General features: G+C 35.2%; 1 protein-coding gene across 2 annotated transcripts in view; it reads right to left on the bottom strand.

Annotated features, from left to right (window-relative positions):
- PLPPR5 (phospholipid phosphatase related 5) overlaps window positions 1-22,931 on the bottom strand; it is a 3,295,121-nt gene that overhangs the window by 1,311,655 nt on the left and 1,960,535 nt on the right. For both annotated transcript variants that reach the window (XM_044085711.1, XM_044085712.1), the window contains one exon: window positions 15,959-16,209. In XM_044085711.1, coding sequence (XP_043941646.1) covers window positions 15,959-16,209 — 251 coding nt within the window. The remainder of the gene's footprint in view (window positions 1-15,958; window positions 16,210-22,931) is intronic.

The following is a 22,931-nucleotide window of genomic DNA, read 5'->3' on the forward strand; positions in this document are numbered from 1 at the left end:
AATGGTTGATTCTTCCTCCTTTCAAAACAAGCAATGCTGAAATAGCTCCTCAGAATCAGCTTCAGGATCGATTGCCTTTTACCTTCTTAGACCATTGTCTGCATTCTAATCCATTTTCTTGAAGACTACAATGTTTTCCCTTCTCTCTCCTTTGTTGACATTGAATTAAATGGCTGAGATGATTGTATAATTAGCTTCTTTCCTGAAGCCCCAACAAACTCCTTAGAAGACATGACTGCCATGTCTGCTTCATCTGACATGCCTTCCAAAGTGTCCTTATAATTTAACATGTTTCAATTGACAGATGCATTGTTGTGCTTTATCTTCTTTTATTCCTGCTTTTCTGAGCTGTCACTCTGCTAGGAATGGAAGCCAGAAGCATGTAGGTATAATAGGGCCTTCTCACTTTTGAAAAGAGTAGAGGTCCTTTACTAAAATTTACAATTTACTATATATACAGTCTATATACAAATTTTACAACTCATTTACAATTATTTGCAATTAACTTACATATTCTCAATTTTCTAAATTTCTAAATGTTCAATTCCCCCATTCTTTTTTTCCACAATCAAAATCTTATTTTCTTAAAAATTTCTGACAGCGCCCATTTATCATAAAAATGTTACCTTATTCACCTCATTCATGCTTTCATTGTAGACAATGCACATTATACAAAACAATTTTTCATCTAATCTATCTACATCATTTTTTCATATTTTCATAATATCCATAATCTCTCATGTCCATATTTATACATTTAACACTTTTCAATCATTTCAAACATTCTTTACCACATTTTGCTTCCCACAATTGATTTAATCTTTTACATTTCAGAAAAAAAACATGTTTAGAGGTCTATAATTCCCCACAATTTATACAGATTCTTTCACTTTTTATATGGAATATTTGCCTTTACTGAACATCTATTTATAGCTAGCCCCTACAAAAAAATCTATACATTCCACATATTTTCTCATCTTTTCATTTTTTTTTTTTTTTACTTTTTTTCTCTCCTAAATGCCTCCAAGGGTAAATATAATAAATGTTTCCACTATACTTTCATACCATTCTTTACAATTTTTTTTACAACTTAAATCAATCTTACATAATAATATTTTCTCTTGATATATATTCAATTCTGTACAAGTCATTTCTTTACTTCTTTTGAAATATTTAAGCTTTTCCCATACTGATTTATATTTTTCCTCCATCAACTTTTTTAACAATTTTGCTTTTTCCTTTATTCCTGTCAATATTTTATATAAGTTCAATGAAGATATATATATATATATATATATATATATATATATATATATATATATATATATATATACACACACACACACACACACACACACACACACACACACACACACACACACACGCACACACACACACACACACTTAAACCCAAACCTCTTTTCTTTTTCATAACATGAAGAATTCCTCTATAGGGTTTAATCTAGATCCTCATATAAATGTAAATAACAAGTTCAATAATTTTTTTTTCATGTTCCAATGGTATCATAAATACACTTGCTAGATGTGCCATCTTACCTAATATTATTGATTTAATTGAACATGCTTTTTTTCCTATACATAAGATTAAATGTTCTCCAAAATATACACATATCTTTTATTTTGTGTATCATGTCCTTCCATTGTGTCACTTCCTGTTGCTCATTACCAAACCTCACTCCCAAAGTTTCTATCTCTTCTTTATTAAACTGAATACCTCTTATTTTTCCTGATAATCCTAGTTCCTTACTCTTTTTCTCATTAATACTCAAACCTACTACTCTTAGCTATACTCATCCATTCTTTATTTTTCACAACTAATAGTAGATTGTCCGCATAAGAGAACATTACTGGAATCTGATTTCTCTCTGATGTATAGTATTTAGCTTCCTCCAGTACTAAATTTATCCTGGTAATGACCACATTCATAATTAATGCAAACAGAATGCTACTTGCTGAACATCCTTGTTTAACACCACTTTTTATTTCTATTGTCTCACTTAACCAGCCATTAACCACTATTTTCACTTTATTTTTGTTATATACTGATTTCAAAATATTGATTATTTTATTACATATATTATATTCTTTCAAATTTTCCCATAATGCTTCCTGTTGTATCTTATCCAATGCTTTACTTACATCTCCTAATATTTTCAATTCTGGTTTCTTATGTATTACATCATATACCAATTCTCTTACTACTATTAAATGTTTTGACTTTCTTTTTCTTTTATTCCAAATGCTGTTTCATTCACTAGCTTATTATCTGTACTTTCTATACCTTTTCTATTATTTTCATACAATCTTATAATCAACATTGTTTAATACTAGTGCTCTCCAATTTTTTGTCTGTTCTTTCGCCCTTTTTTCCATATAAATTTCATTACACCCACACATATGTTATCATCATTTACCCCTTTTCAAACCATTCAGCACTTCTGAAAATATTCTTTTTGTCACTCTTGCATATCCTTCCACATTAAACAACCAAGTCCATCTTTTCAACACATTTTTTAATTCTATCATTGCAATCTTTTCTTCCATTCTCTTATCTTCTTCAGTTAATTTCTTTAAGTTCCATTTATGCTTTCATATACTCTCACATATGGAAAATGTTTTCATAATATGTATTTTTATTGTCTGCATTATTTCATTTTGTGCATTCACTATACTTCCTTCATTGTTCCTTAACACTCTTATTATTCTTACTTTTTCTTTAACCATTTTGCTTAGATATGGTGCTACATTTTCTTTTCTTCCTTACAAAAATATTTTTGTTTAAATAACGTTTTTAATTTTCTCTTGGTTCATTCCATATAACATGTTTTTCTTTTTCTAGAAAATTCTCTCTATTGTCTATATGTTTTTAAAGACTTTGTTACTGATTTCCTTATATTTGCAACTCTCTTGTATCTTTTGGTCCTTTGCCATTCCAGTACTTATTTTCTATATTTTTCTTTTAGATTAATCTACCAACTTGTCCAATCTTTATAAACTATTCTTATGTTTATATGATTTACCCATAGCTGATGTATTACTTCCTTTACATACTCATTTAACTGTGACTTATTAATTCTTTTTATACCTCCACCTATTTTTATACAGCCTATTTTTTTCTTAAATCTCTATCCAGATTGCTACATGGTCAGAAAAATCTGTACTTTAACTCCTTGATGTAATATTTTTAGACTATCTGACACTATACAATAATCGATTTCAGTTTTCAAATTACTCCTTTTGTATGGCCAATGTTTGTTTTTCTATAAGTAGATTTACCACTTTTGAACATATGTGAAATGACCTTTACATCTATTCCTTCTTTTTTCCTATATCTTAAATCACATTTGAAGTCTCCCACTACTATTTGCATATTTACAACAGCATAATCATGCATTTTCCTAAACATAATCTCCCTCTGTTTCTGTAAAGTGTATGCATAAAGTGTAATCACCCTATATATTTGGTTCTTCTATTTAATATCTAATAGTATTATTCTTTCTAATGCTACTAATGTGTAAGCCAGAATTTTATGCATTCTTTAGATAAAATTGCTATTTCTGAGCATTTTTCTTTTTGCATGTTCCATATAATCTTGCCTTTCCATAACCCATTTACTTGGAATCTTTCTTCTTCTGTTATTATTCTTATATTTATTAGTATTATGATAAACATATCTAACAATCTACACCATTCCAACACTCCTAACAATCGTTGTACATTCCTTACACTATTCATATTTATGGCTAGGATTCCCACTTTGTGAAAAGTTTCTATTGTTTTTTTATCCTTTTCCTTTTTTTGTTTTCTCCTACTCCTATATTTTTAAATGTATGCTTTCTATTTTTCACCCTCTTGCCAATAGAATATCTTTTACTTTTAACTCTTATCCATTTATCTTCCCCTTTCATCACTTGACTTGCTTAATTATTTTTCTACCTTTCCTCCTCCTCCTTTTTTTCCTCACATGTTCTTTTATTCTATTCTTATATCTTCCTCGTTTGTATTTTCTTGTTGTGCCTCTTCAATGTTATCTATTAGAATAATCTCTCTTTCTTGGTCTACCTTAATTTCCTGTGTATGATTCTCTTTAACATTATGGTCCATCCATGAATGCCCTGCTTTTTCACACTTTATACATTTTTGCTCATATGTTTTGCTTCATGACCAACTTTGCCACAAATAAAACATCACAATTATTAATTAAATGATCATTTTACCACAAAGAAAACAAGTCTTTGGTTGACCCCAGTATTTAACCAATCCCTTATTCCCCTACACTAAATATACTAGGTAAATGTATTATTTTGCATTTTCAATATAACACTACATTCCCATTTCCTCAGTTCATAAACCTCTATTGTCATAAATCATTGTAATATCCATAACATTTCTATGCACAATTTTTAAATATTCTTTCAAACTGTCTCTTTCAACTTCAGTACAAAATTGCATAAATATTCTTCTTTGCTTCTTCTAAGAATTTTTCCATATATTGCGCCTCCTCAAAAAAAATGTCACAAATAAATGCTCTTACCTCTCTGGGATCAATACCCAGTGGTGAAATGATGCTGTCCCATATTTCATACCTATCCAGTTCCTTTTCTGTTTTGCTGCTTCTCCTTACTCGATGCTTTCTTACTTCCAATTTCTTCTCTTTTCTTCTTTCACTTTCTCTTATTGTCTGTGCAGATGGTTTCTTTTCTTCCTTCATTATTTCTTGAACTTTTTCTTCTAGTATTCTGTCCAGCATTTCACTCCACAATACTGCTTTTTCAGTTTCCGGTTCACTCTGCTCAATTAGTTCTTTCAAATAAACATCCTGCAACCCCCAACTGGAGGGTTTTAACAACACACTCAGGTGTTATAGAATCTGTTGCAAACAGATTTTGTTGAAATATTTCCTCCAAACCCATAACACCTACTTCAACTTCTTCTTTTTGCCTTTTAACCAACTCTCTTTCACTTTCTTTTCTCCATTTTCTTCCCTCTGCTTAACCTCCGATTCATTATTTTCCATATTCAGCTTTTCAGCTATTTGATTATCAGCTCCACTCACATCAAAAACCTAAACAACACTGTCTTCCACCTCCATGTTCAATTTTTGGCATCCCTGCTTCTCCAAGTTGTCTCTGAGCCAGAGCAGAAGACAGGAAGTGTAACATTGAATTGAGTCCCCACATGCAAAGAGTAGGGAAAGATTCCCTAATGCCCTGGCTAAACTTCCAATAATACTATAAATACCACCTTGGGTTTCCCGGGATACAGGCTACTAACCTAGTGATGCTTTGCTCCTGTGAGACCATAAAATGAGCACAACTGACCAGAGATAACTAAGGCCTGTAAATGGAATGCAGAACATTGAGAACAAAAATATGTGGTGCTGCTTCAATCTTTTGTCAACTTCAGCCCATTCCAGGTGATTCTGAGTAATGCAGTGATGTTCATTCCAAATCATCCTACCAATGATCTTGGCATTACAAAAACTGTCTGCTTATGTTTTTTTTAATAAGGGGAGGAGAGATTAATATAGATTATGAAGTCAAAAAAGAGCTCATGGAAATCAATGCCATGTATGACTCTTAACATAGCTTTTTATGGAGGGGTCTATATTATATGCTTGAAGAGACTTTTCTATGAACATATAATCATCGACAACTAAACAGCAAATGCTCTAAAATGTAAACAGCCACTTCCTCGAATTTTTTTCCTCAAGAAAAAATTAATTTGGCCATTATTTGGAATTGCCCTTTTCCTCAATGTAGAGCAATCTCAGAGTTGGTAAATTTAGTTAGGGGGTGTGGGGGGCACATCCCCCCACTTCAGGGGGTGTGAGGGACAAAGCCCCCCACTTGATTAGGGTTTTGAAGTTTGTGTTTTTGTGTATAGCCCCATGATTTTTTTCCCCGAGGAAAAAATTTGCGGACATGGCCGTTTGTGCTTTAGAGCGTTCACTCTTAGGTGCTGATGATTATATGTTTGAAGAAAATTCTCTTCGAGCATAAAATATAGACCCATGGTGGAGAAGATATGACTGGCTTTCTTTGCTGTACTGCTGCTCTAATCATCAAATTTAACTTTCTTATCTTACTTTATGAACAGATATGCCATTTTTGTTAGTAGAATTAATTATATTACCCAGACTAGCCTATATAATGTTTTTCCATTACAATGCAAAACATGTATTTCATTTAAATGTAGTTACTTGTAAATCATATAAGGATAGTTAGGACACCAGCTTGTAGAACTCTTCTTGAAGATTTACGTGAAAGCTAAGTCAAGTCACATAATGAACTCACTTAACACTGCCTTGTAGCTTCAAATATCAATTGTAAACCTTGTAAATAGAAATATAGCATGAATGGATCCCTTCAGAATATTGCTCCTTACCACTTAAAGACAGAACGTATAATTAATCCACCTGATCCCAGCATTCCTGACAGGTACGGAGCTACTGAATGATGGCTGTTGCCCTGGGTTATCTCAAACAGAGATAAACTTCTCAGCAGGAAGGAATGCCTTACGGTATAACAAGACCTTCAAATGACTTAAAATGTAGGCCATGCTAATTCACAACAACTAAAATTTGCACAGCTTAGACAGCAAGATTGCCCACAAACAGGTGATTCATGGGGCTTTAAATGCAGGATTTCTGCAGGTTTGTATATTTGTGCACTTGTGTGTCTGTGCTAGTGTGTGTGTGTGTGTGTGTGTGTGTGTGTGTGTGTGTGTGTGTGTGTGTGTGTGTGTGTGTGTACACTTAGGGTCTATGTTAAGTTATCGAAAAGAATAAAACTCAAATGGCCAAATTTTGAATGGAACACAACAAAACAGAATATTAGCGAACAATGAGAACATCAAAAATAAATGCATCTAATGGCCATAGTCAGCCAACATCACAAACACAGCCCCCGCATAACTATAAATGCCAACTCCGAGATCACAATATAGTGGAGAATAGGACAAACTTAAAAGATTTCCCTTCACTTACCTTATACGTTGCATTACTTCCTGGTTGTTGGCCAACTATGGCAGTTCGATGAAATTTTGTTTCAGTGTTCTTGGTGTTCAATAATTTACCATTTTGCTTTGCTTTGTCCTGTTCAAAATTTAGCCATTCGAGTTTTATCCTATTCGGTAGCGGAACACAGACCTGTACATGTAGGTATACTTGTGGATATCATTCCAGCTTTTCTCTGTAGGTTTGTGTGTGTGTGTGTGTGTGTGTGTGTGTGTGTGTGTGTGTGTGTGTGTGTTTGCATACACTTGTGTCTGTCTGTCTCTCTGGGTGCATGTCTATTCTGTTAGTGTGCATGTATGGATGTCAACTCTAAGTGAGAGTCTGTGTGTTTGTGTGTGGTGTGGACATGCGGTTACACTTCATAATCTCGAATTACTGAAATCCTGAATTTCAGTAACCCGAGACCATGAAGCCAAAAACCAGAATGCTGAAAGTGCATGAGCGAATTTGAATATCTCGAATCCGCACTTATGCATTTCCAGTATGTCGGGTGTAGTGTTATGGTGGCTGAGATTGCATGTGAGTGAGTGCGCATGTTTTTGTACGTTGTATGTGTGGTTAATGGTAGGAAGGTGTAAGTGTGAGTGTGAGTGTTGGATTTCTTGGTGTTTGTGTATGTGTGATGTGTATTGTGTGTGAGCGAGTGGAGGATGGCGTGGTGTGTTTTTTTTTTTTTTTTTTATGTTATGTGCGACCTTAGAGTTGGTGTATATATATGTAGGGTTGTGTGGTTTGTGTGTTGTGGTGGAATGGTGTGTGTGTGTTATGTGGTATATGGTGTATGTATGTTTGTGATTGTGCGATTCGAGATTGTGGATTTCGGTATTGTGAATGGTTCGACTTTATAGTCTCGGGTTACTGAAATTCGGGATTTCAGTAATTCAAGATTATGAAGTGAAACCGGACATACACATATATGTGTGTGCTCTTTTACTGAGTATGTCTGTGCATTGTGTCATCTGATTAAGTTGAAATAGTGAATTTTATATCTGTGGTCATACTTCCATAGACTAAAAGTGCAAAACAGGACCACCAGACCTAGATCTAAAATTTGGATGCCTAGGGACTTTCTAATCCAGAAGAGTCAGTCTTCAGAAGGAATATCAGAAAAATAATCTATGTTCTACAGTAACAACATTTCAATCCTAACAACTGAGTGGCAATCCTATTGTAAAAAAAAAAAATACATAAAAATAACAGACAGAATGTACACAAGTATCCGTGGTGCAAATGATTGGAAACATAAAATACATGAAGCAAAGTGCTTTTCTTTGCAGGGGAATTAGAAATGCATTTCTTATCCTGCTAAAGCAACCTTGCGGGACATATTAGAATAATCATGGTATCCTAAATTAATACTGCCTTGCATTCAAGATTGTATGTCATTATCACATGTTTCAGCAACCATATATTTAGACCTTATATTTCATTGTCCAGTTAATCAGTATGTACAGTTTGTACTATAACGAGCTCAACAGGAGTAAATCTTATATTTCTGGTGAACCACACAAGGGCTATACTTATGAAAATTTATGAACACAGGAATTTGTCAACTATTCAGGCTGCTAATTACTGTAATTTCTTGTTAAAATGGACCTGGTCAGTGTTTGCTCAGTTATGTGAATTAGATTAAGGTTATATTAAGCTATTTATTTCTTCCAACAATATCATCTATAACATTGTCATAATCACTTTTATGTGAATTTCATATATTTTCTTCCAGAATCAACAGACTGCTTTTGTACAAATTACTTTTTAACTATGTCTATTAATGATTAAACATGGGAGATAATGAAAGGGATTAGAACAACACAAACTGGTGACAAAAGGAAATGTAACTTTCTGTTTTAATGTCATTTCTCAAATACAATATTTTAAAACAGAAGTAAAAAAATATCAGTTCTCAGCACTATACTCTTGAGAATGGGTAATAATGAAGTGTTGAGTCCATCAGAAATAAGAATGTTGGGTAGGTTTTATTATCAAGTCTCAAAAACAGTCATCAAGAAAGACTTTGTGTTAGTATCAAGAAACTATTTTGACTTCTACATCCAGCTACTGATAAATTATGTTGTGAAACAGAAGAGCAGGAAGGAAGGATTACTGAATCTCAGGTGTTAACACTTTCCACAGGGTTAAGACCATGCTCTACAATTTTTCACCTGTATTTGTTTATTATTTTATCAGTAAAGACCTTTAAACACAAAATGCCCTGCAAGCTGTTTCTTACTGTTGCTCATCTATTTGGTTAATAATAATAAGGAATCAGATTTTAACAATGTGAAACCTGAAAGGGCTGGTTGAAGTGTTGTTATTTTACTGAGCTTTTCAATAGCATGCAAGTTCATTTAACATGACAATGGAGATGTGTGTGTGTGTGTGTGTGTGTGTGTGTGTGTGTGTGTGTGTGTGTGTGTGTGTGTGTGTGTGTGTGTGTGCGTATGTCTATGTATGTGCATGCTCACATATAGGGGAGTGTCTGCATTGTTTGCTATGTGCATCTATCTGTGGGTCTTTGTTAGCATTAAACAGCTGTAAAAGGAATGAAAAAAACAGTAAAAGGGACTTTTTCTGGTGCAAACAATGTATATACATAAACAACAAACATACAAAAAATAAGTCAAAGAATAATACAAAAAAGTCAACAAATTCAAACTCAAAGGCCTGCACTGCTGGCATAAAGGACAGATAACCTAATACAGCCCTAGCAACGTAAGTTGGGTTAGTAGCTCAATGTCTTCATGTCACATACAAACAGGATAGGCATATTCATCCTAGGGAGGTTTATACTTCTTACCCACCATGCAATGTTGTTCTGATGGGGTCTTGGCTGTAGAGTAGAGGGCCATCATAAGGTGGGGAATTGGTGTTGAAAAAATGTGAATGTGGCCACCCAAGCAGGTGATAACAGCCCCTGTCGGTTCATGTTAGGGAGCACACAAGTATAGACTGGTGGTGGGGGCAGCCTTGTGTTGAAGCAAGTGCTCAAGATACCATCCAGGATGGGATTTGGCCCTAAAACTTGAAAAAGCTTGCATTATTTTGATGCAGGTGAGAGCACAATGCATGATCATGGCTACCTGGATGACTGCCCTCAGACAGTATTTGTTTGATAGAGGGGAGGCTAGAAGGTCAGAAGATATGGGGAAAAATGAAATTAAAATTAAATACAATATTATTGTGTAAATACTATAATTATAAATATATTCAACCCTTATCAGGGTGTGCTAATATAATTACTATAAATGAATTAAGCAATAACCAATGATGTGGTGTGGTATATTGAAGATTTACCCATGGTTGGTGTGGTTTAATCACGAGGGCGAAGCCCGAGTGATTAAACAAAGGCAACCATGGGTAAATCTTCAATATACCACAACCACGGAGTCGGTTATTGCTATTATATAATGACATTATTTAAGAAAAAATATATACTTTTCTTAAATAATGTCTTTGTATAATGGCGGATTGCTGTTCTTCCACCGGTTGTGGTATACTGAGTCTGTGTTTTGATGTACTGCGCATGTGTATGGGACTTGCGTTCCCACGCATACCCAGTACACCAAGGCTTTGAAATGGAAGCAACAGAGAAAAGAAAGTCTCCATTGCTCCGTTTTTTTTTTTTTTTTATTGTTAAAAAAAAAGTTTTGGGGCAATTTATACCAATGGAAAAAAGTCTGGACGACAGGACCTTTTTCCATTGGTATATTGTGGGATTTACAATGGGCACGCTGGTTGGGCTGGCCAATCAGCATGTACATTTTAGCATATTAATAGGGAGGAATTTTATAATATGCCATAACAATGAGTATAGTATGAATAATGTCAAGTGTTCTGAAATGTCTTTTTGGTCTGCAATACTGAAATTAGTTTTTATAATGTTATAGCACAACACAGATTTATTTCATCATAAATCTACTGTATTAGAAATATATGAATGCTGCTGTTTTTTTATGAACTATATTACAAAATTATGTCTTGTGCTATGTTTTATGTATGTACTGTATTGTAAACACATATACTGCTATGTCCTATGCACTGTGGCAGCTTTGCCAGATGGTCAGGGTCATGGTTAAAAAGGGTCCATGGACTAGTTCACTTACCTGGTTAACAGATAATAAATAAATGAAAAAAGACCGTTTTTGAAGTGTAATGATGTCCTCAAGGGTCGAATGTTATAGGGAAATACAATACCTTTTAGAAGTGGAGTTGTCTGCCTGCAACATTAGGACTCCCAACACTGTTGGCTGGGTCCATTAGTTTTCTCTATCACCCACTCTATTGGGCATTTTCCTTAATTAGCAAAAACATCTTATTAATGAGCCTATAATACCCGGAACAAGTTTACTGTTGTGTAGCATGTTGGTGGGGGGGTCACTAACTCATACAATGAGCTTGGACTATCAATGTCACAAACAGCAATGGATATATACATGTGCAGCCAAGATAAATGTGTGCATTCTTCCTTGTCTTACTCTTGAGGATGTATGCCACTGTACAGTAGGGAAGGTTTTAGTCTTTTTTCTAATGTATCACAATTAGGATCTTTGTGCTCTGAATATTGAGCATGATAGTTACATAATAAAACATATATTTTGTTCTGCTATAACATATCATGAGTTAAATTATATTTATTCACTGAGTGTAAGTAACCACACAACCTGTCTTTTAATATGGATATTGCAGTACAAACACTTAAAAAAGCAGATCTTGAGTTCTACATAAATGATTGGTTAGTAAATGGTTTAATTTCACATGGTAACTTACAACCTTACACAAACCTTATGACAGACTCAGTCATCTATGTTTGTTACTTTACTGGCATTCATGAGGTGTAGGATTTTTTTCACAGTTTGATTACTAAAGCTAAAATTTGTCAAAACGTGACATTCAAAGTCAGTGCAATGACATGCACTAAAACACTTGAGATCTAATTTCCAAACATAACAAATACATTGCAATTAAAATATTCAAACATAACTGTACTTTCTTATTATTTTCTTCAAAATACTTACATTAAAAATATGCATGATGTTTATAAAAACTTTCTTTGATGATAACAGTTTTTTGAGTGGATTTAGTTCAAAATGCAGAGACTAATTAATTATCTAAATAAAGTATATGGTGACTTCAAAGGATGACTCTCTGAACTCAAGTAGCAAAGTAAGACCTTACTCTGAAGACCTTTCTCTCTGATGCAAACTGCTGAAAATATAGCAAAGATAATGACAAAGAAGTTCATATGACATGTTAAAAAACAAAAGGATGACTGACTCTATCCTATCGATTCACAAGACACATTAATTCCTACAATGACAGGGAAGATAGATTAAGAAACTCAGCAAACATTTCACTAAGGAAAGTCAGTAATGATGTGACTTGCTGGTGGACATCAGAAATGTTTGACATTCTAATAGAAATATTGGCAATATGCCATGCTTTTATTCATTTTGATGAAATCTTGTACTGCAGGTATCTGTTGATAAATACATGCTTTTAGGGGTAAAAGAAAACCAGACACCAAGCTAGTGCTTTCGTTAACTTTAATATAACTTGAACTTCATCAGAAATGAGCTTATCCATCCAAAAAGTCAATATATATATAGAAAAATCCAAGTGTCACATGATGTAGAACCACTCATTAAAAATTAAATAAACAATCAAGGTAAAAAGTGCTTATACACAAACATATACATGTGTCCAAAAACATATATGAATGTATCAAAAATGAAGCATTTTAGGGGGGTTTGTAAACATAAATTCTGAAGAAATTGTTTTTCTTTATAAACCATGCTAACACTTTCGTCCATGTTAGCATGCTTTATAAAGAAAAAAGATGACATTTTCTGTATTAATGTGGTTTTCTACTAGTCTTGCTTTCATGGTCATTTTATTGATTTAATGCCTCCATGTGTGGTTTTACCATAGTTGTTTCATGGTTTGCAACGATTTTCCCTTTTTTTGGTATTATTTTTCATCATGTCATACTTGGTCTCCATGTAATCCTCTGTGGAATACCCTCTGACCTTTGATATCATGTAAGGTATTCCACTAATGCTATTAGGTCAGTGTGGGGAAGGTAATTCTGAGGAACACGGTATTTTTTTTTGTGACCGCAGTGATGTCCAAGTGGTTGTCTTAACTTATGATACTGAAGTTCTAAATATTTATAAGGATGACACTTATTTGAGTGCAACAGGAATTTCACATGACAGCATGGGGTTATGAGGTTTCCTCCACACCACATTCAAAGGATTTGAGAAATGACAAATAATATGGATTCTGCTGGGTTTTGATATTATAAAATTAAGTTATGTTGCTATTGATTACTAAATGAAATATATATATATATATATATATATATATATATATATATATATATATATAGTGTGTGTGTGTGTGTGTGTGCATTTAAGCTAATGATTGAATTACTTTTATTTTGTGGTGATACTTGCAGTTATAACTGTTGGCTCATAGCAGTACACTGTTTATTTATTTTTTGTTAATGCTGAGTAACAACAGCAGGCATATGCCTAAATGTTTTTGTCTGGTATGTAGTGGATCTGTTTGATATATATATATATATATATATATATATATATATATATATATATATATATATATATATATGGGTTAACTTAAAAATCCTGAAAGCTCAAAATCTGGAATCTCAAAATCCCGAACTCAAAATCCTGAAAGCTCAAAATACCGAAAACTCATTATACTGAATCTCATAATACCGAAAAACATACAGGACACCAACACTGATATGTGATTGTGCGGATGTTCGGGTTAGGGCACGGGTCAGGTAAGTGTGAGATTGTGACGGTTGTTAGGGGCGGGTGAAGTGAGTTAGGGTTAGGGCACGGGTGAGTGTGCGATAGTGACAGAATTTTGGTTAAGGGCTGGTTAAGTAAGTTAGGTTTAGGGCGCGGGTGAGAGGAGTGTGCAATAGTGACGGACCTTAGGGTTAGGGTCTGGGTTAAGGTAAGTGGATAGATAGTAGTGTATGTGCAGTGTACTGTAGCTACAATACAGTGAGTGTTGGTGTCCTGTATGTTTTTCGGTATTATGAGATTCAGTATTATGTTTTTTCAGTATTTTGAGCTTTCAGGATTTTGAGTTCGGGATTTTGAGATTCAGGATTTTGAGCTTTCAGGATTGTGAAGTGAACCCATACATATATATATATATATATATATATATATATATATATATATATATATATATATATATTTAAACATCTGTATGTAATATGATTTTTTTCCTGAAAAAGAACTGGTATGAACTTGTAGAAGAGATACATAGTGCAACAAAGGCTTATTCCTAAAACTATTTGAAGGATGATAGCAAGAGGGTGGAATGATGACATTGCTGGAGCAGATTATGGAAACAGATGAGACAGATTGTAATGGACACATAGGAGTCGTATTAAGTATGCAGCAGAACAGTGTTAACGTTCCATGTGTGTGTATAAAAATGGAGTCAGAGACATTCCACAATATTCTGGGCAGTAGAGAGGTGTGCTCAACACAACTAACATCATATCTTGGCTTACACATCTAAAAACAATACATTATTGAGTCACTATTTCCACAAAAACAAAACACAAAGTTAATACCATTTTTAAACATGAACTACGATAAGTATGAGGCTACTAGCAGTACAACACACAGCTATAACCTGTTTCACAATTGCACAAACTTAATGGTAACTTCTTGAAAACTAGTGCCATCTAAAATAGAAAACCACCTAATGTAATACTTATTTTTCAAAAATGAATGTCAAAGTATTTACATTGTTTTAATCGTGTCACAGCTGAAGTCCAGGAAAAAAAAAGTGTAAATACTTGCCCAGCTATAATACTTCCAGCTTTAGTCTATCACTGTTAACCTAACATGATGTCATGCTGGGGGGGCGGGGTTTAACAAAATAAGTTTCAGTACAGCAGTGGAAACTCTGTCTTGACAATTTCAGCTAGAACATAAATAATTTCACCAAACAAAACACAAATAATAGTTACCACTGCAGTAAGTAATACTACCATTGCAACATAAAACCTGAACACCTGAAAAAGTATGACAAATCACTTTAAGTAAGAGTTGCAAAGCAATAAAAACTATTACTTGTCATGAAAGTGGGATGTGGCTTCCAAAAGCAATGAATATTCTGCTAATAAAAAAATAATAATAAACAAAGATTAAAAGCTCACATCTGATATTAATTTATAAAATTGCAAGCTCTCTATAAGCTTCACTGGGGGCCAGTCCACATATGCACCTGGCACTTATAATAATCTCTCGGTGTTCACTTTTACTCACAAAAAAGCACAAAAAATCAAGTATTTGCCTTTCACATTTTTGAATTTGAAGTAGGAGTATATCACTTTCAATACGCTCATCAATTCTTACACATTTAAGCACTTGTATTTCTTAAGACAGGATAGCTCTAAAAACATCAGTTATCCTTTTTGACATAAAAAGAAGCAGTCCTCTTGACATGCTCTGCTTTACATTTATGTTTAGGAGTATTCTAACTTTGAGCTTATGTCTATAAACAAAACTACTTTTTTCAAAACACCTTTATTGAATTATCACGTGTGACATAGGCTACTTTATCACTTTTAAAAATACATGTATGTTGAATTGTTTATTGACTAGACAAAACAATTCTTTCACCAACAAAAGCTTTTAGACTCTTTAATACTGAGGTATGATGTTTTCCCTGATACCATCAGTTCTATTATTTGCAACTATATCAAAATATATAAAATACTGATCTTCCAAGCCAAGCTTTAAAGAGACGCCAAATGTCACAACAGCTTGATTGTGCATTTAACATGGAACATATTAGATATCAATGTTTTTTGCTTTTGTTAACAGAAGTGTTTATAAAGTGTATTCAACCACAGTCACTTACTGCAAGATAAACTGCTGCATAGATGGTCAAGGCAGCCTCCTTTGATGGAAATGTCTTTCTGGCTCTCACAATGAGGTCAGGACTACCAGTGCAGGCATCCATACCAGTGATGAACTGATCAAACTGCTGGCAACCAAGTGCTGTGTAGTTTGGCTTACAGACTGTAAGAAAATGGGGAGCAAGGTTTCCTGTCACTACCTGACCAGCATTCACAAAAATGTCCGTGGCAAAAAGTCCAAATGCATAAATACCTAGAAAAAAAAATGGAAAAAAGATGCTGTGATGAGATTCCCAGAAAGTCACTTGGTAGTCATCCATTCTAATTTTATTAATATGCAACTGTATAGCTCATATTCACAATGCATTAGTCCATCCTTAATTTAATACACATACCAGTTACAATTAGAAGTGGGATCTTGACTTTCCTTAATCTACCTCAAAATTGTACTTTGCAAATGTTCTCTCTCTCTCTCTCTGCTAAACAAGGCATTGGTTAAATTTCAAGCACCCCCAAAACCAGTAAACACCATAGCATATGCTGAGCTACTTACAAAATCTCTGTACAGCCATATTTGTAACTGCATAGAGTGAGATGTGCCCACTCATATTAAGAATAAGAAACTGAAAAGACAACCCAGCCTAGTGGAATCCCACTACCAACAAAACTATATGACAAAAGAAAAAAGAATCTTGGCCAAGAGTAGGAAGAATGTAGTCATATATACTACAAGCCTCCTGACAAGTCTAAACAGGCAGCTAAAAATGTTAGTTAGTACTCCAAAGGCTAAGTTTGAAGATAAAATAGCTTCTCAGGCAAAGGACAACCACAAAGCTATCTACAGCTATGTCTGTAACCTCAGGAGAAATACACAACAATGTGCAGAATGTATTGTAAATGGCATCACCCTCATGGAACTGGAGGCTATTGACAACCTTTGGATTGATGGGTTCAGCTCAAATTTCTCTCCCTACTCCCTCCTAATAGTCCAAAGGAAATATCATATGCCATAATGGCCCCAAACATTACCATGGAACAGGTCATCAATACACTTTCCACAGTGAAAAACACTGCATTGATGCACCCTGATAGCATCACAGGATGTTTAATAAATAGCATGAAACATGACCTCTCTGATACCCTTGAATCACTTTTAAACTAAAGCCTTCAGTCAGGTTTTGTGCCCAAGGAGTGAAAGATGGCTACAGTCATTCCCCTGCACAAAGGAGGTCCAACCACTGAGCTAGGTGACTACAGGCCTATAGGTCTTACTGGCCTCATATGCAAGGCAATGCAAAGAATCATGTACATGATAAATGAGGACGCAGGTAACATGCAAACACTGAACCCATCACATTTTGGCTTTGTTAAAGGAAGCCCATGCCTATTAAATCTGGTGGACTTTTTTGAGAGGATCACAAAAGCAGTGGATGAAATTAAGACTGCACATGCAAACACTGAACCCATCACATTTTGGCTTTGTTAAAGGAAGCCCATGCCTATTAAATCTGGTGCACTTTTTTGAGAGGACCACAAAAGCATTGGATGAAATTAAGACACAGCTTACCTTGACATGGCTAAGGCTTTTGGTATAATAATCCACTCAGGCATTATAGACAAGTTCACTAATTTAGGTATAAACCCTTTTATCACCCACTGGATAGCCAGCTAGCTCACTGACAGAACCCAGGAAGTCAAAATAGGTGAGGCCTCCTCCATCAAGAGGCCAGTCTCTAGCTGGGTCCCACAGGGCTAGGTATAGGGCCTGCTCCATTTTAGGCAACTATTTCTCTGAATTGTAAGCAAATGCAGAAGGGTTATGGCTAAGTTTGCAGATGACGATTGCAAGGTGGTGCTTATCATTGACTCCCCTGTAAACACTAGCATTCTTCAAGAAAGCCTATCTCTGATGAAAAAATGGTGACAAAACCATGGTCTTAAACTCAACATTAAGAAATGCATAATTGCACCCTTTGGGAAGTCAACCATCCATCTAATTGCCATGCTGATAATACGCCCCTATGAGCTGAACCAGTGCTCAGGGATCTGGGTACACACGTAATCTTACCTTCGACCACTACGTGGCCACAGTGTTGATGAATTCCTTTAATGTTGTGCAATTTATAAGTGAGGGCATGGCATCTAGGGACAAAGAGATCATTATCTTACTGTACTCCATACAGTACAATGCTTCCTTTGGTATGTACCTAACCTGGCATATGCAGCAACTAAAGTGAACTCAGAGAGTCCTTACAAAAATAATACAAGGTGTGTAACAAACCTGCCTAATGCAGAGTGCCTTAAAGCTTTTTCCCTCTATTCAGTGCCCTATAGATTACTGAGGGGTGATCTATGCTTGGCTTACAAGTTATCCTCAAATCCTGCACTTAAAAATTTCCTACATGTTCATAAGTCAAACAGTAACAAAAATACAAGATCTAGGGATCTGAATTTTGTCTGTGACTTAAACAGAACATGCTGAAGAGACAGATATGTGTCCCAGAGATTGCCCTCCTATGGAACAGTCTTCACATCCATGTGAAGCTGAGTTTGTCTACTACCCAGTTTAAGCCCAACCTAGACCAGTCGCTGGGGAATAGGAGATTTACACTGGGCCTGGTACCAATTCCCTTATGGACAGAGGTAGTTTAGAAATGCCTGCCCCTCAATATCCTTTTTGGATAAAGGACATCATTATTCTTTCACAAAAACTTGGCTAGACTTAGTAACAATCTATGAATGTATGAATTAGATACGTACAATTATAAGCAGTCAACAAACTAGGCCTAAAAGAGTCATATGACTTCTATTTCCCACCTGCAAAATGTATACTGACTACACCTCTTTCAATGTATCTATACTATTTAGGCCATAAACATAATACTTTTCTTTTAGATTTTTTTTCTGTTTTAAATAGCATTACCTCAACTAAATCACCATTTTAATGAGGAAGTCTATTTCAGTATTAGTAACCAAACTATGAATAAATTCTTAAATACAGGTTTAATTGTAACATTTTATATTACAATTTACTGAGAAGATGCTACTTGCGATACATTTTGTCTCTACACTGTCTTCCTTTGTACGCTATTAAGAATCCAGGGAAAAAAATCCTCACTTTGAGCTGAGTATTGCATCTTATAATTCTGTGTACTGCATGTTACAATTCTGCACGTCAAATGTGTCCACCTTGCCTGCCATGCATACCCCTTTGATCATATGATTTCATCTGTTATGCAATACTTTGTGTACCCATAAGGGCTTGGGCCATGTTTCAAAAGGGTCCAAAGGCCATTGCACATACCTAATTATCAAATAAAAAATACAGCAGTTAAATAAATAAAAGGGTGCACTGAGTTAAAGAACATTTCACAGGCCTTCTTCCTTGACTGCCCACATAAATCAGTTCTAAACAGAGGATGCTTGAGGGTGTAAGTTTTTTGGAAAACAAGGTTGCTGAGCTTAATAATCATATGCCAAAATCCAATTTCCTTTTGTTTTCATGGCTGAATACCTCAGTTAAAACAGTATACTGCAACCTTCCATCTATACCCTAACGCCTTTCTGGTTTCATGTTTGTGTATCATGCCCATAAGTTGTTTTAGGATATCATTTTCCTTGTCCTTGTTGTCCTGATAATGGCTGAAAAGGTTTAGTAACACCAGTTCAATTACACATTTAATAAAAGAAATAGATAAATAGATTCAATTAGTCATTTAGACTTTAAGGTCTATGAGTTCACATACACAGGATTTTTCCTATGATAAAATGACAATTTTATTTATACAATTCTTCATTTGCTTGCTTGCAACTGTACATTTTGGTAAAAGGGGGCATTGCTATTCTCTCACAGAAAGACAGTTACAGATTTGGCATTTCATTACTTCAGTATAGTAACAACTGACCGAGTAAAGGAAAAATATATTAACTAAACTAATACACAACACCAAGCAACATTATGCAGTACCATGCTTTGTGAAATTATAGTACTTTAAAGTGAAAGGGAGAAAGATGAAAATCCAATCAGCATATGTTAATTGGAGACAACACTGAAAGTCAAGTCTTACATGAGTTACGTAGGTAAAAACAGACTTTTCTCCTGCTGTATGCTACTCTCTGTCATATCGTTCAACTGTCCAGATTTTTGCCTCATATTCTTGATCTGTTCCTTGTAAAATTTGTGATTTTCTGGCAAATCACTAAGGACTGAATCCACCAAATAATGACATGCATTTGTATTTCAGACTTAATAGCCTTCATAAAATGCCTGCTAACACAAATCCCATTATTCTAGCAACTTTCTAAGTTCATAAGAGCAATATTTAAAATCTGTCCCTAAATTTTGGGCCTCCCCCCACTATTTTAGTCTGTGTCCTGGTTTCTTGTGCTAAGAAGTTTAGAGGTATTTTCCCTGCTCAAATTAACAGAAATGTTGTTGGTCATAACTGTAGCTTTGAGTGAGTTCTTAATACCATACAATCAAATGTTTGTTTTCACTGAAAAGGTATTTATACTTCTTACTATCCTGTTAGAATGTGACCTTTACTCCAGTGGTGGCTCATGATGTCAGACTGCAGCCCCCCAAGCTGTGAACCACAATGGTACAGTCCTACAAATCCTCCATACAAAGTGAATCCGGACTGCTGCCTTACCAGTCTGGATTCAGGAAGAAGGAGGCAGACTGATGATTCCCCAGAAGTCTATGCAGTGCTAACCACATAGACCGGAAGGGGATCAGACTGCAGAATCAGCAGTCTTGGACTGTTCGCAGGAAAAAGACAAGAAACCAGAAGTGTGCATTCTGGTGCGAATGCAGGCTACTGAAGCTGTGGGATAAGGTTAGAAAGCTATGTGGATTAAGCTGTGCATTGATTCTATCTAGCATGAACACAGTGTGTGTGTGTGTGTGTGTGTGTGTGTGTGTGTGTGTGTGTGTGTGTGTGTGTGTGTGTGTGTGTGTGTGTGTGTATGTGTTTGTGTAATGCCCCAGGTTGGCTGGTGGTGCTTGAAGCCTGTACCTTCGCTGCAGGAAACAAGAGCCTGAATTCCCTACACACCACCATTTGTGAAACTTTTGGAGATTTTTGCCTCATATTTTGTTCTGTTCTGTTCCTCATAAAATCTGTAGTTTCTGAGATTTTAATTCCTTAAATAATTGATGGTGCAGTGGTAGCACAGCAAGAGGTTTTCTGGTTTGATTCTTGGCTGGGGTGCCTTCTGTGTGTAGTCTGTATGTCCTCCCTGTGTTTGTGTGGGTTTGCTCTGGTGTCCTCCCATTTGTGAAACTTTTGGAGATGTTTGCCTCATATTTTGTTCTGTTCTGTTCTCGTAAAATCTGTGGTTTCTGAGTTTTTCACTCCTTAAATAGTTGGTGCAGTGGTAGTATTGTTGCCTCACAGCTAGAGGTTCTCTGGTTTGGTTCTTAGCTGGGGTGCCTTCTGCATGGAGTCTGCATGTCTTCCGTGGGTTTGCTCTGGTACCCTCCCATGTTACAAAGGTGTGTTTCTCCCTGGGCCTCTGCTGAAAATTGGCTTGTGTTCCAAGTCAGACTTTTCTGGTTAACAAATGTTAAATAAACTAAATTGACAGGCATTTGAATTTCAGACTTCATTTTCTTCAGAAAGTACACAGTAACACAAAACCTTTTATTCTAGCAATTTTCTAAGTTTATACAATGAATATTTGAAATTTGTCCCTATTTTTGGGACTGTATTCCCCCATTATTGGCTTTGTCTACTTTTTTTGTGTTAAGGTTGAGAGCTATGGTGAGAACTGAATTCGCTGAATATGTTTGAGTGCTGTATTCCACCATTACTGACTTTGTCCAGGTGTTTTGTGCCAAGAGGTTGACAGCAATGGTGAGAACTGAATTCACCAAATGGTAGCCATTTAGGTTTCAGTCTTCCTCTCTTTCACAAAACAGCTGCTATGGCATCGTGGTATACTGCTCTGACTGTTTTGCACAGGGTCCTGGGTTCAGGAATTGGCAGTGAAATGCATGGTGATAACCACAGCATTTCATTCTAGCAACTTTCCAAGATTATACAAGCAATGTTTAAAATGTGTCCCTGTTTTTTGGGCTTTTGTCCCTCCCCAATACATTTTGGCTTTTTCCAGATTTCTTGTGCTGCAAAGTTGAGAGATACACCTGAGTGTCAAGTAGATTTTACAAGGAGCTGAGAACTGCAGGGGAAGAGAAGTTTAGTGCTGCTTATGTGAAAGCTGCTTGCATTGTTAATAGCACTACAGATAGTGTATTAGCTTTTGATGCAGAAGGCTATGGGTTCTACTCCCACAGTATGCAGCTGCATTGCTGATATTGTACTGTGTTGTAAATAGGATGGATGCTGCTGTCTTGAGAATGTCCTCTTTGGCGAATATACCTAGTAACTATGAACCTGTCCTTTATTTGCCATTCATTCCCTATTGCAATAGTACTAGCTTATCATGTTTAATGTAATATAGGCAATTTATTCCTCAAGGGCAACAGGCACTTTATTTGTAGATGAAACAATGAAATATAAAGTAGTTTGCTATCAGCAACCTCCTCATTAGTTACAGATCTTTTTAATGTGGAATTATTTAGATGACTTTTACTTCTGCAGAGATTGTGCATATTTACTGATACTGGTGTATTGTAGATGTTTGAATAGACTTTTATGATGGAAATGTTCTGAACTGGGCAGTTTTGTCATTATTGGTGCATGCATTTTGTTTCATTGTTTACTGGAAAAATGTTCAAAACACATTTAAAACACCCTCTAACAACTGTACTGTATTATACAAGGAATATAATTTAATGCAATCAAAAAGGTGCATCGCAGAACACATGCATGTTTTGTGTGCAAGGGGCCCATCATTTGAAAATAGCCCAAAGCTAATCTTTATCTGCCACTAGCCAAATGTATTTTCTTTGAATGTGGGTTTCAATGCTGTTTCAATGAATGTAAGTTTCAAGGGAAGAGAAGTTTTAAT

This window comes from Protopterus annectens, chromosome 10.part0, assembly GCF_019279795.1.
Source record: "Protopterus annectens isolate FY-2018-M chromosome 10.part0, PAN1.0, whole genome shotgun sequence".
Taxonomy (NCBI): Eukaryota; Metazoa; Chordata; order Ceratodontiformes; family Protopteridae; genus Protopterus; species Protopterus annectens.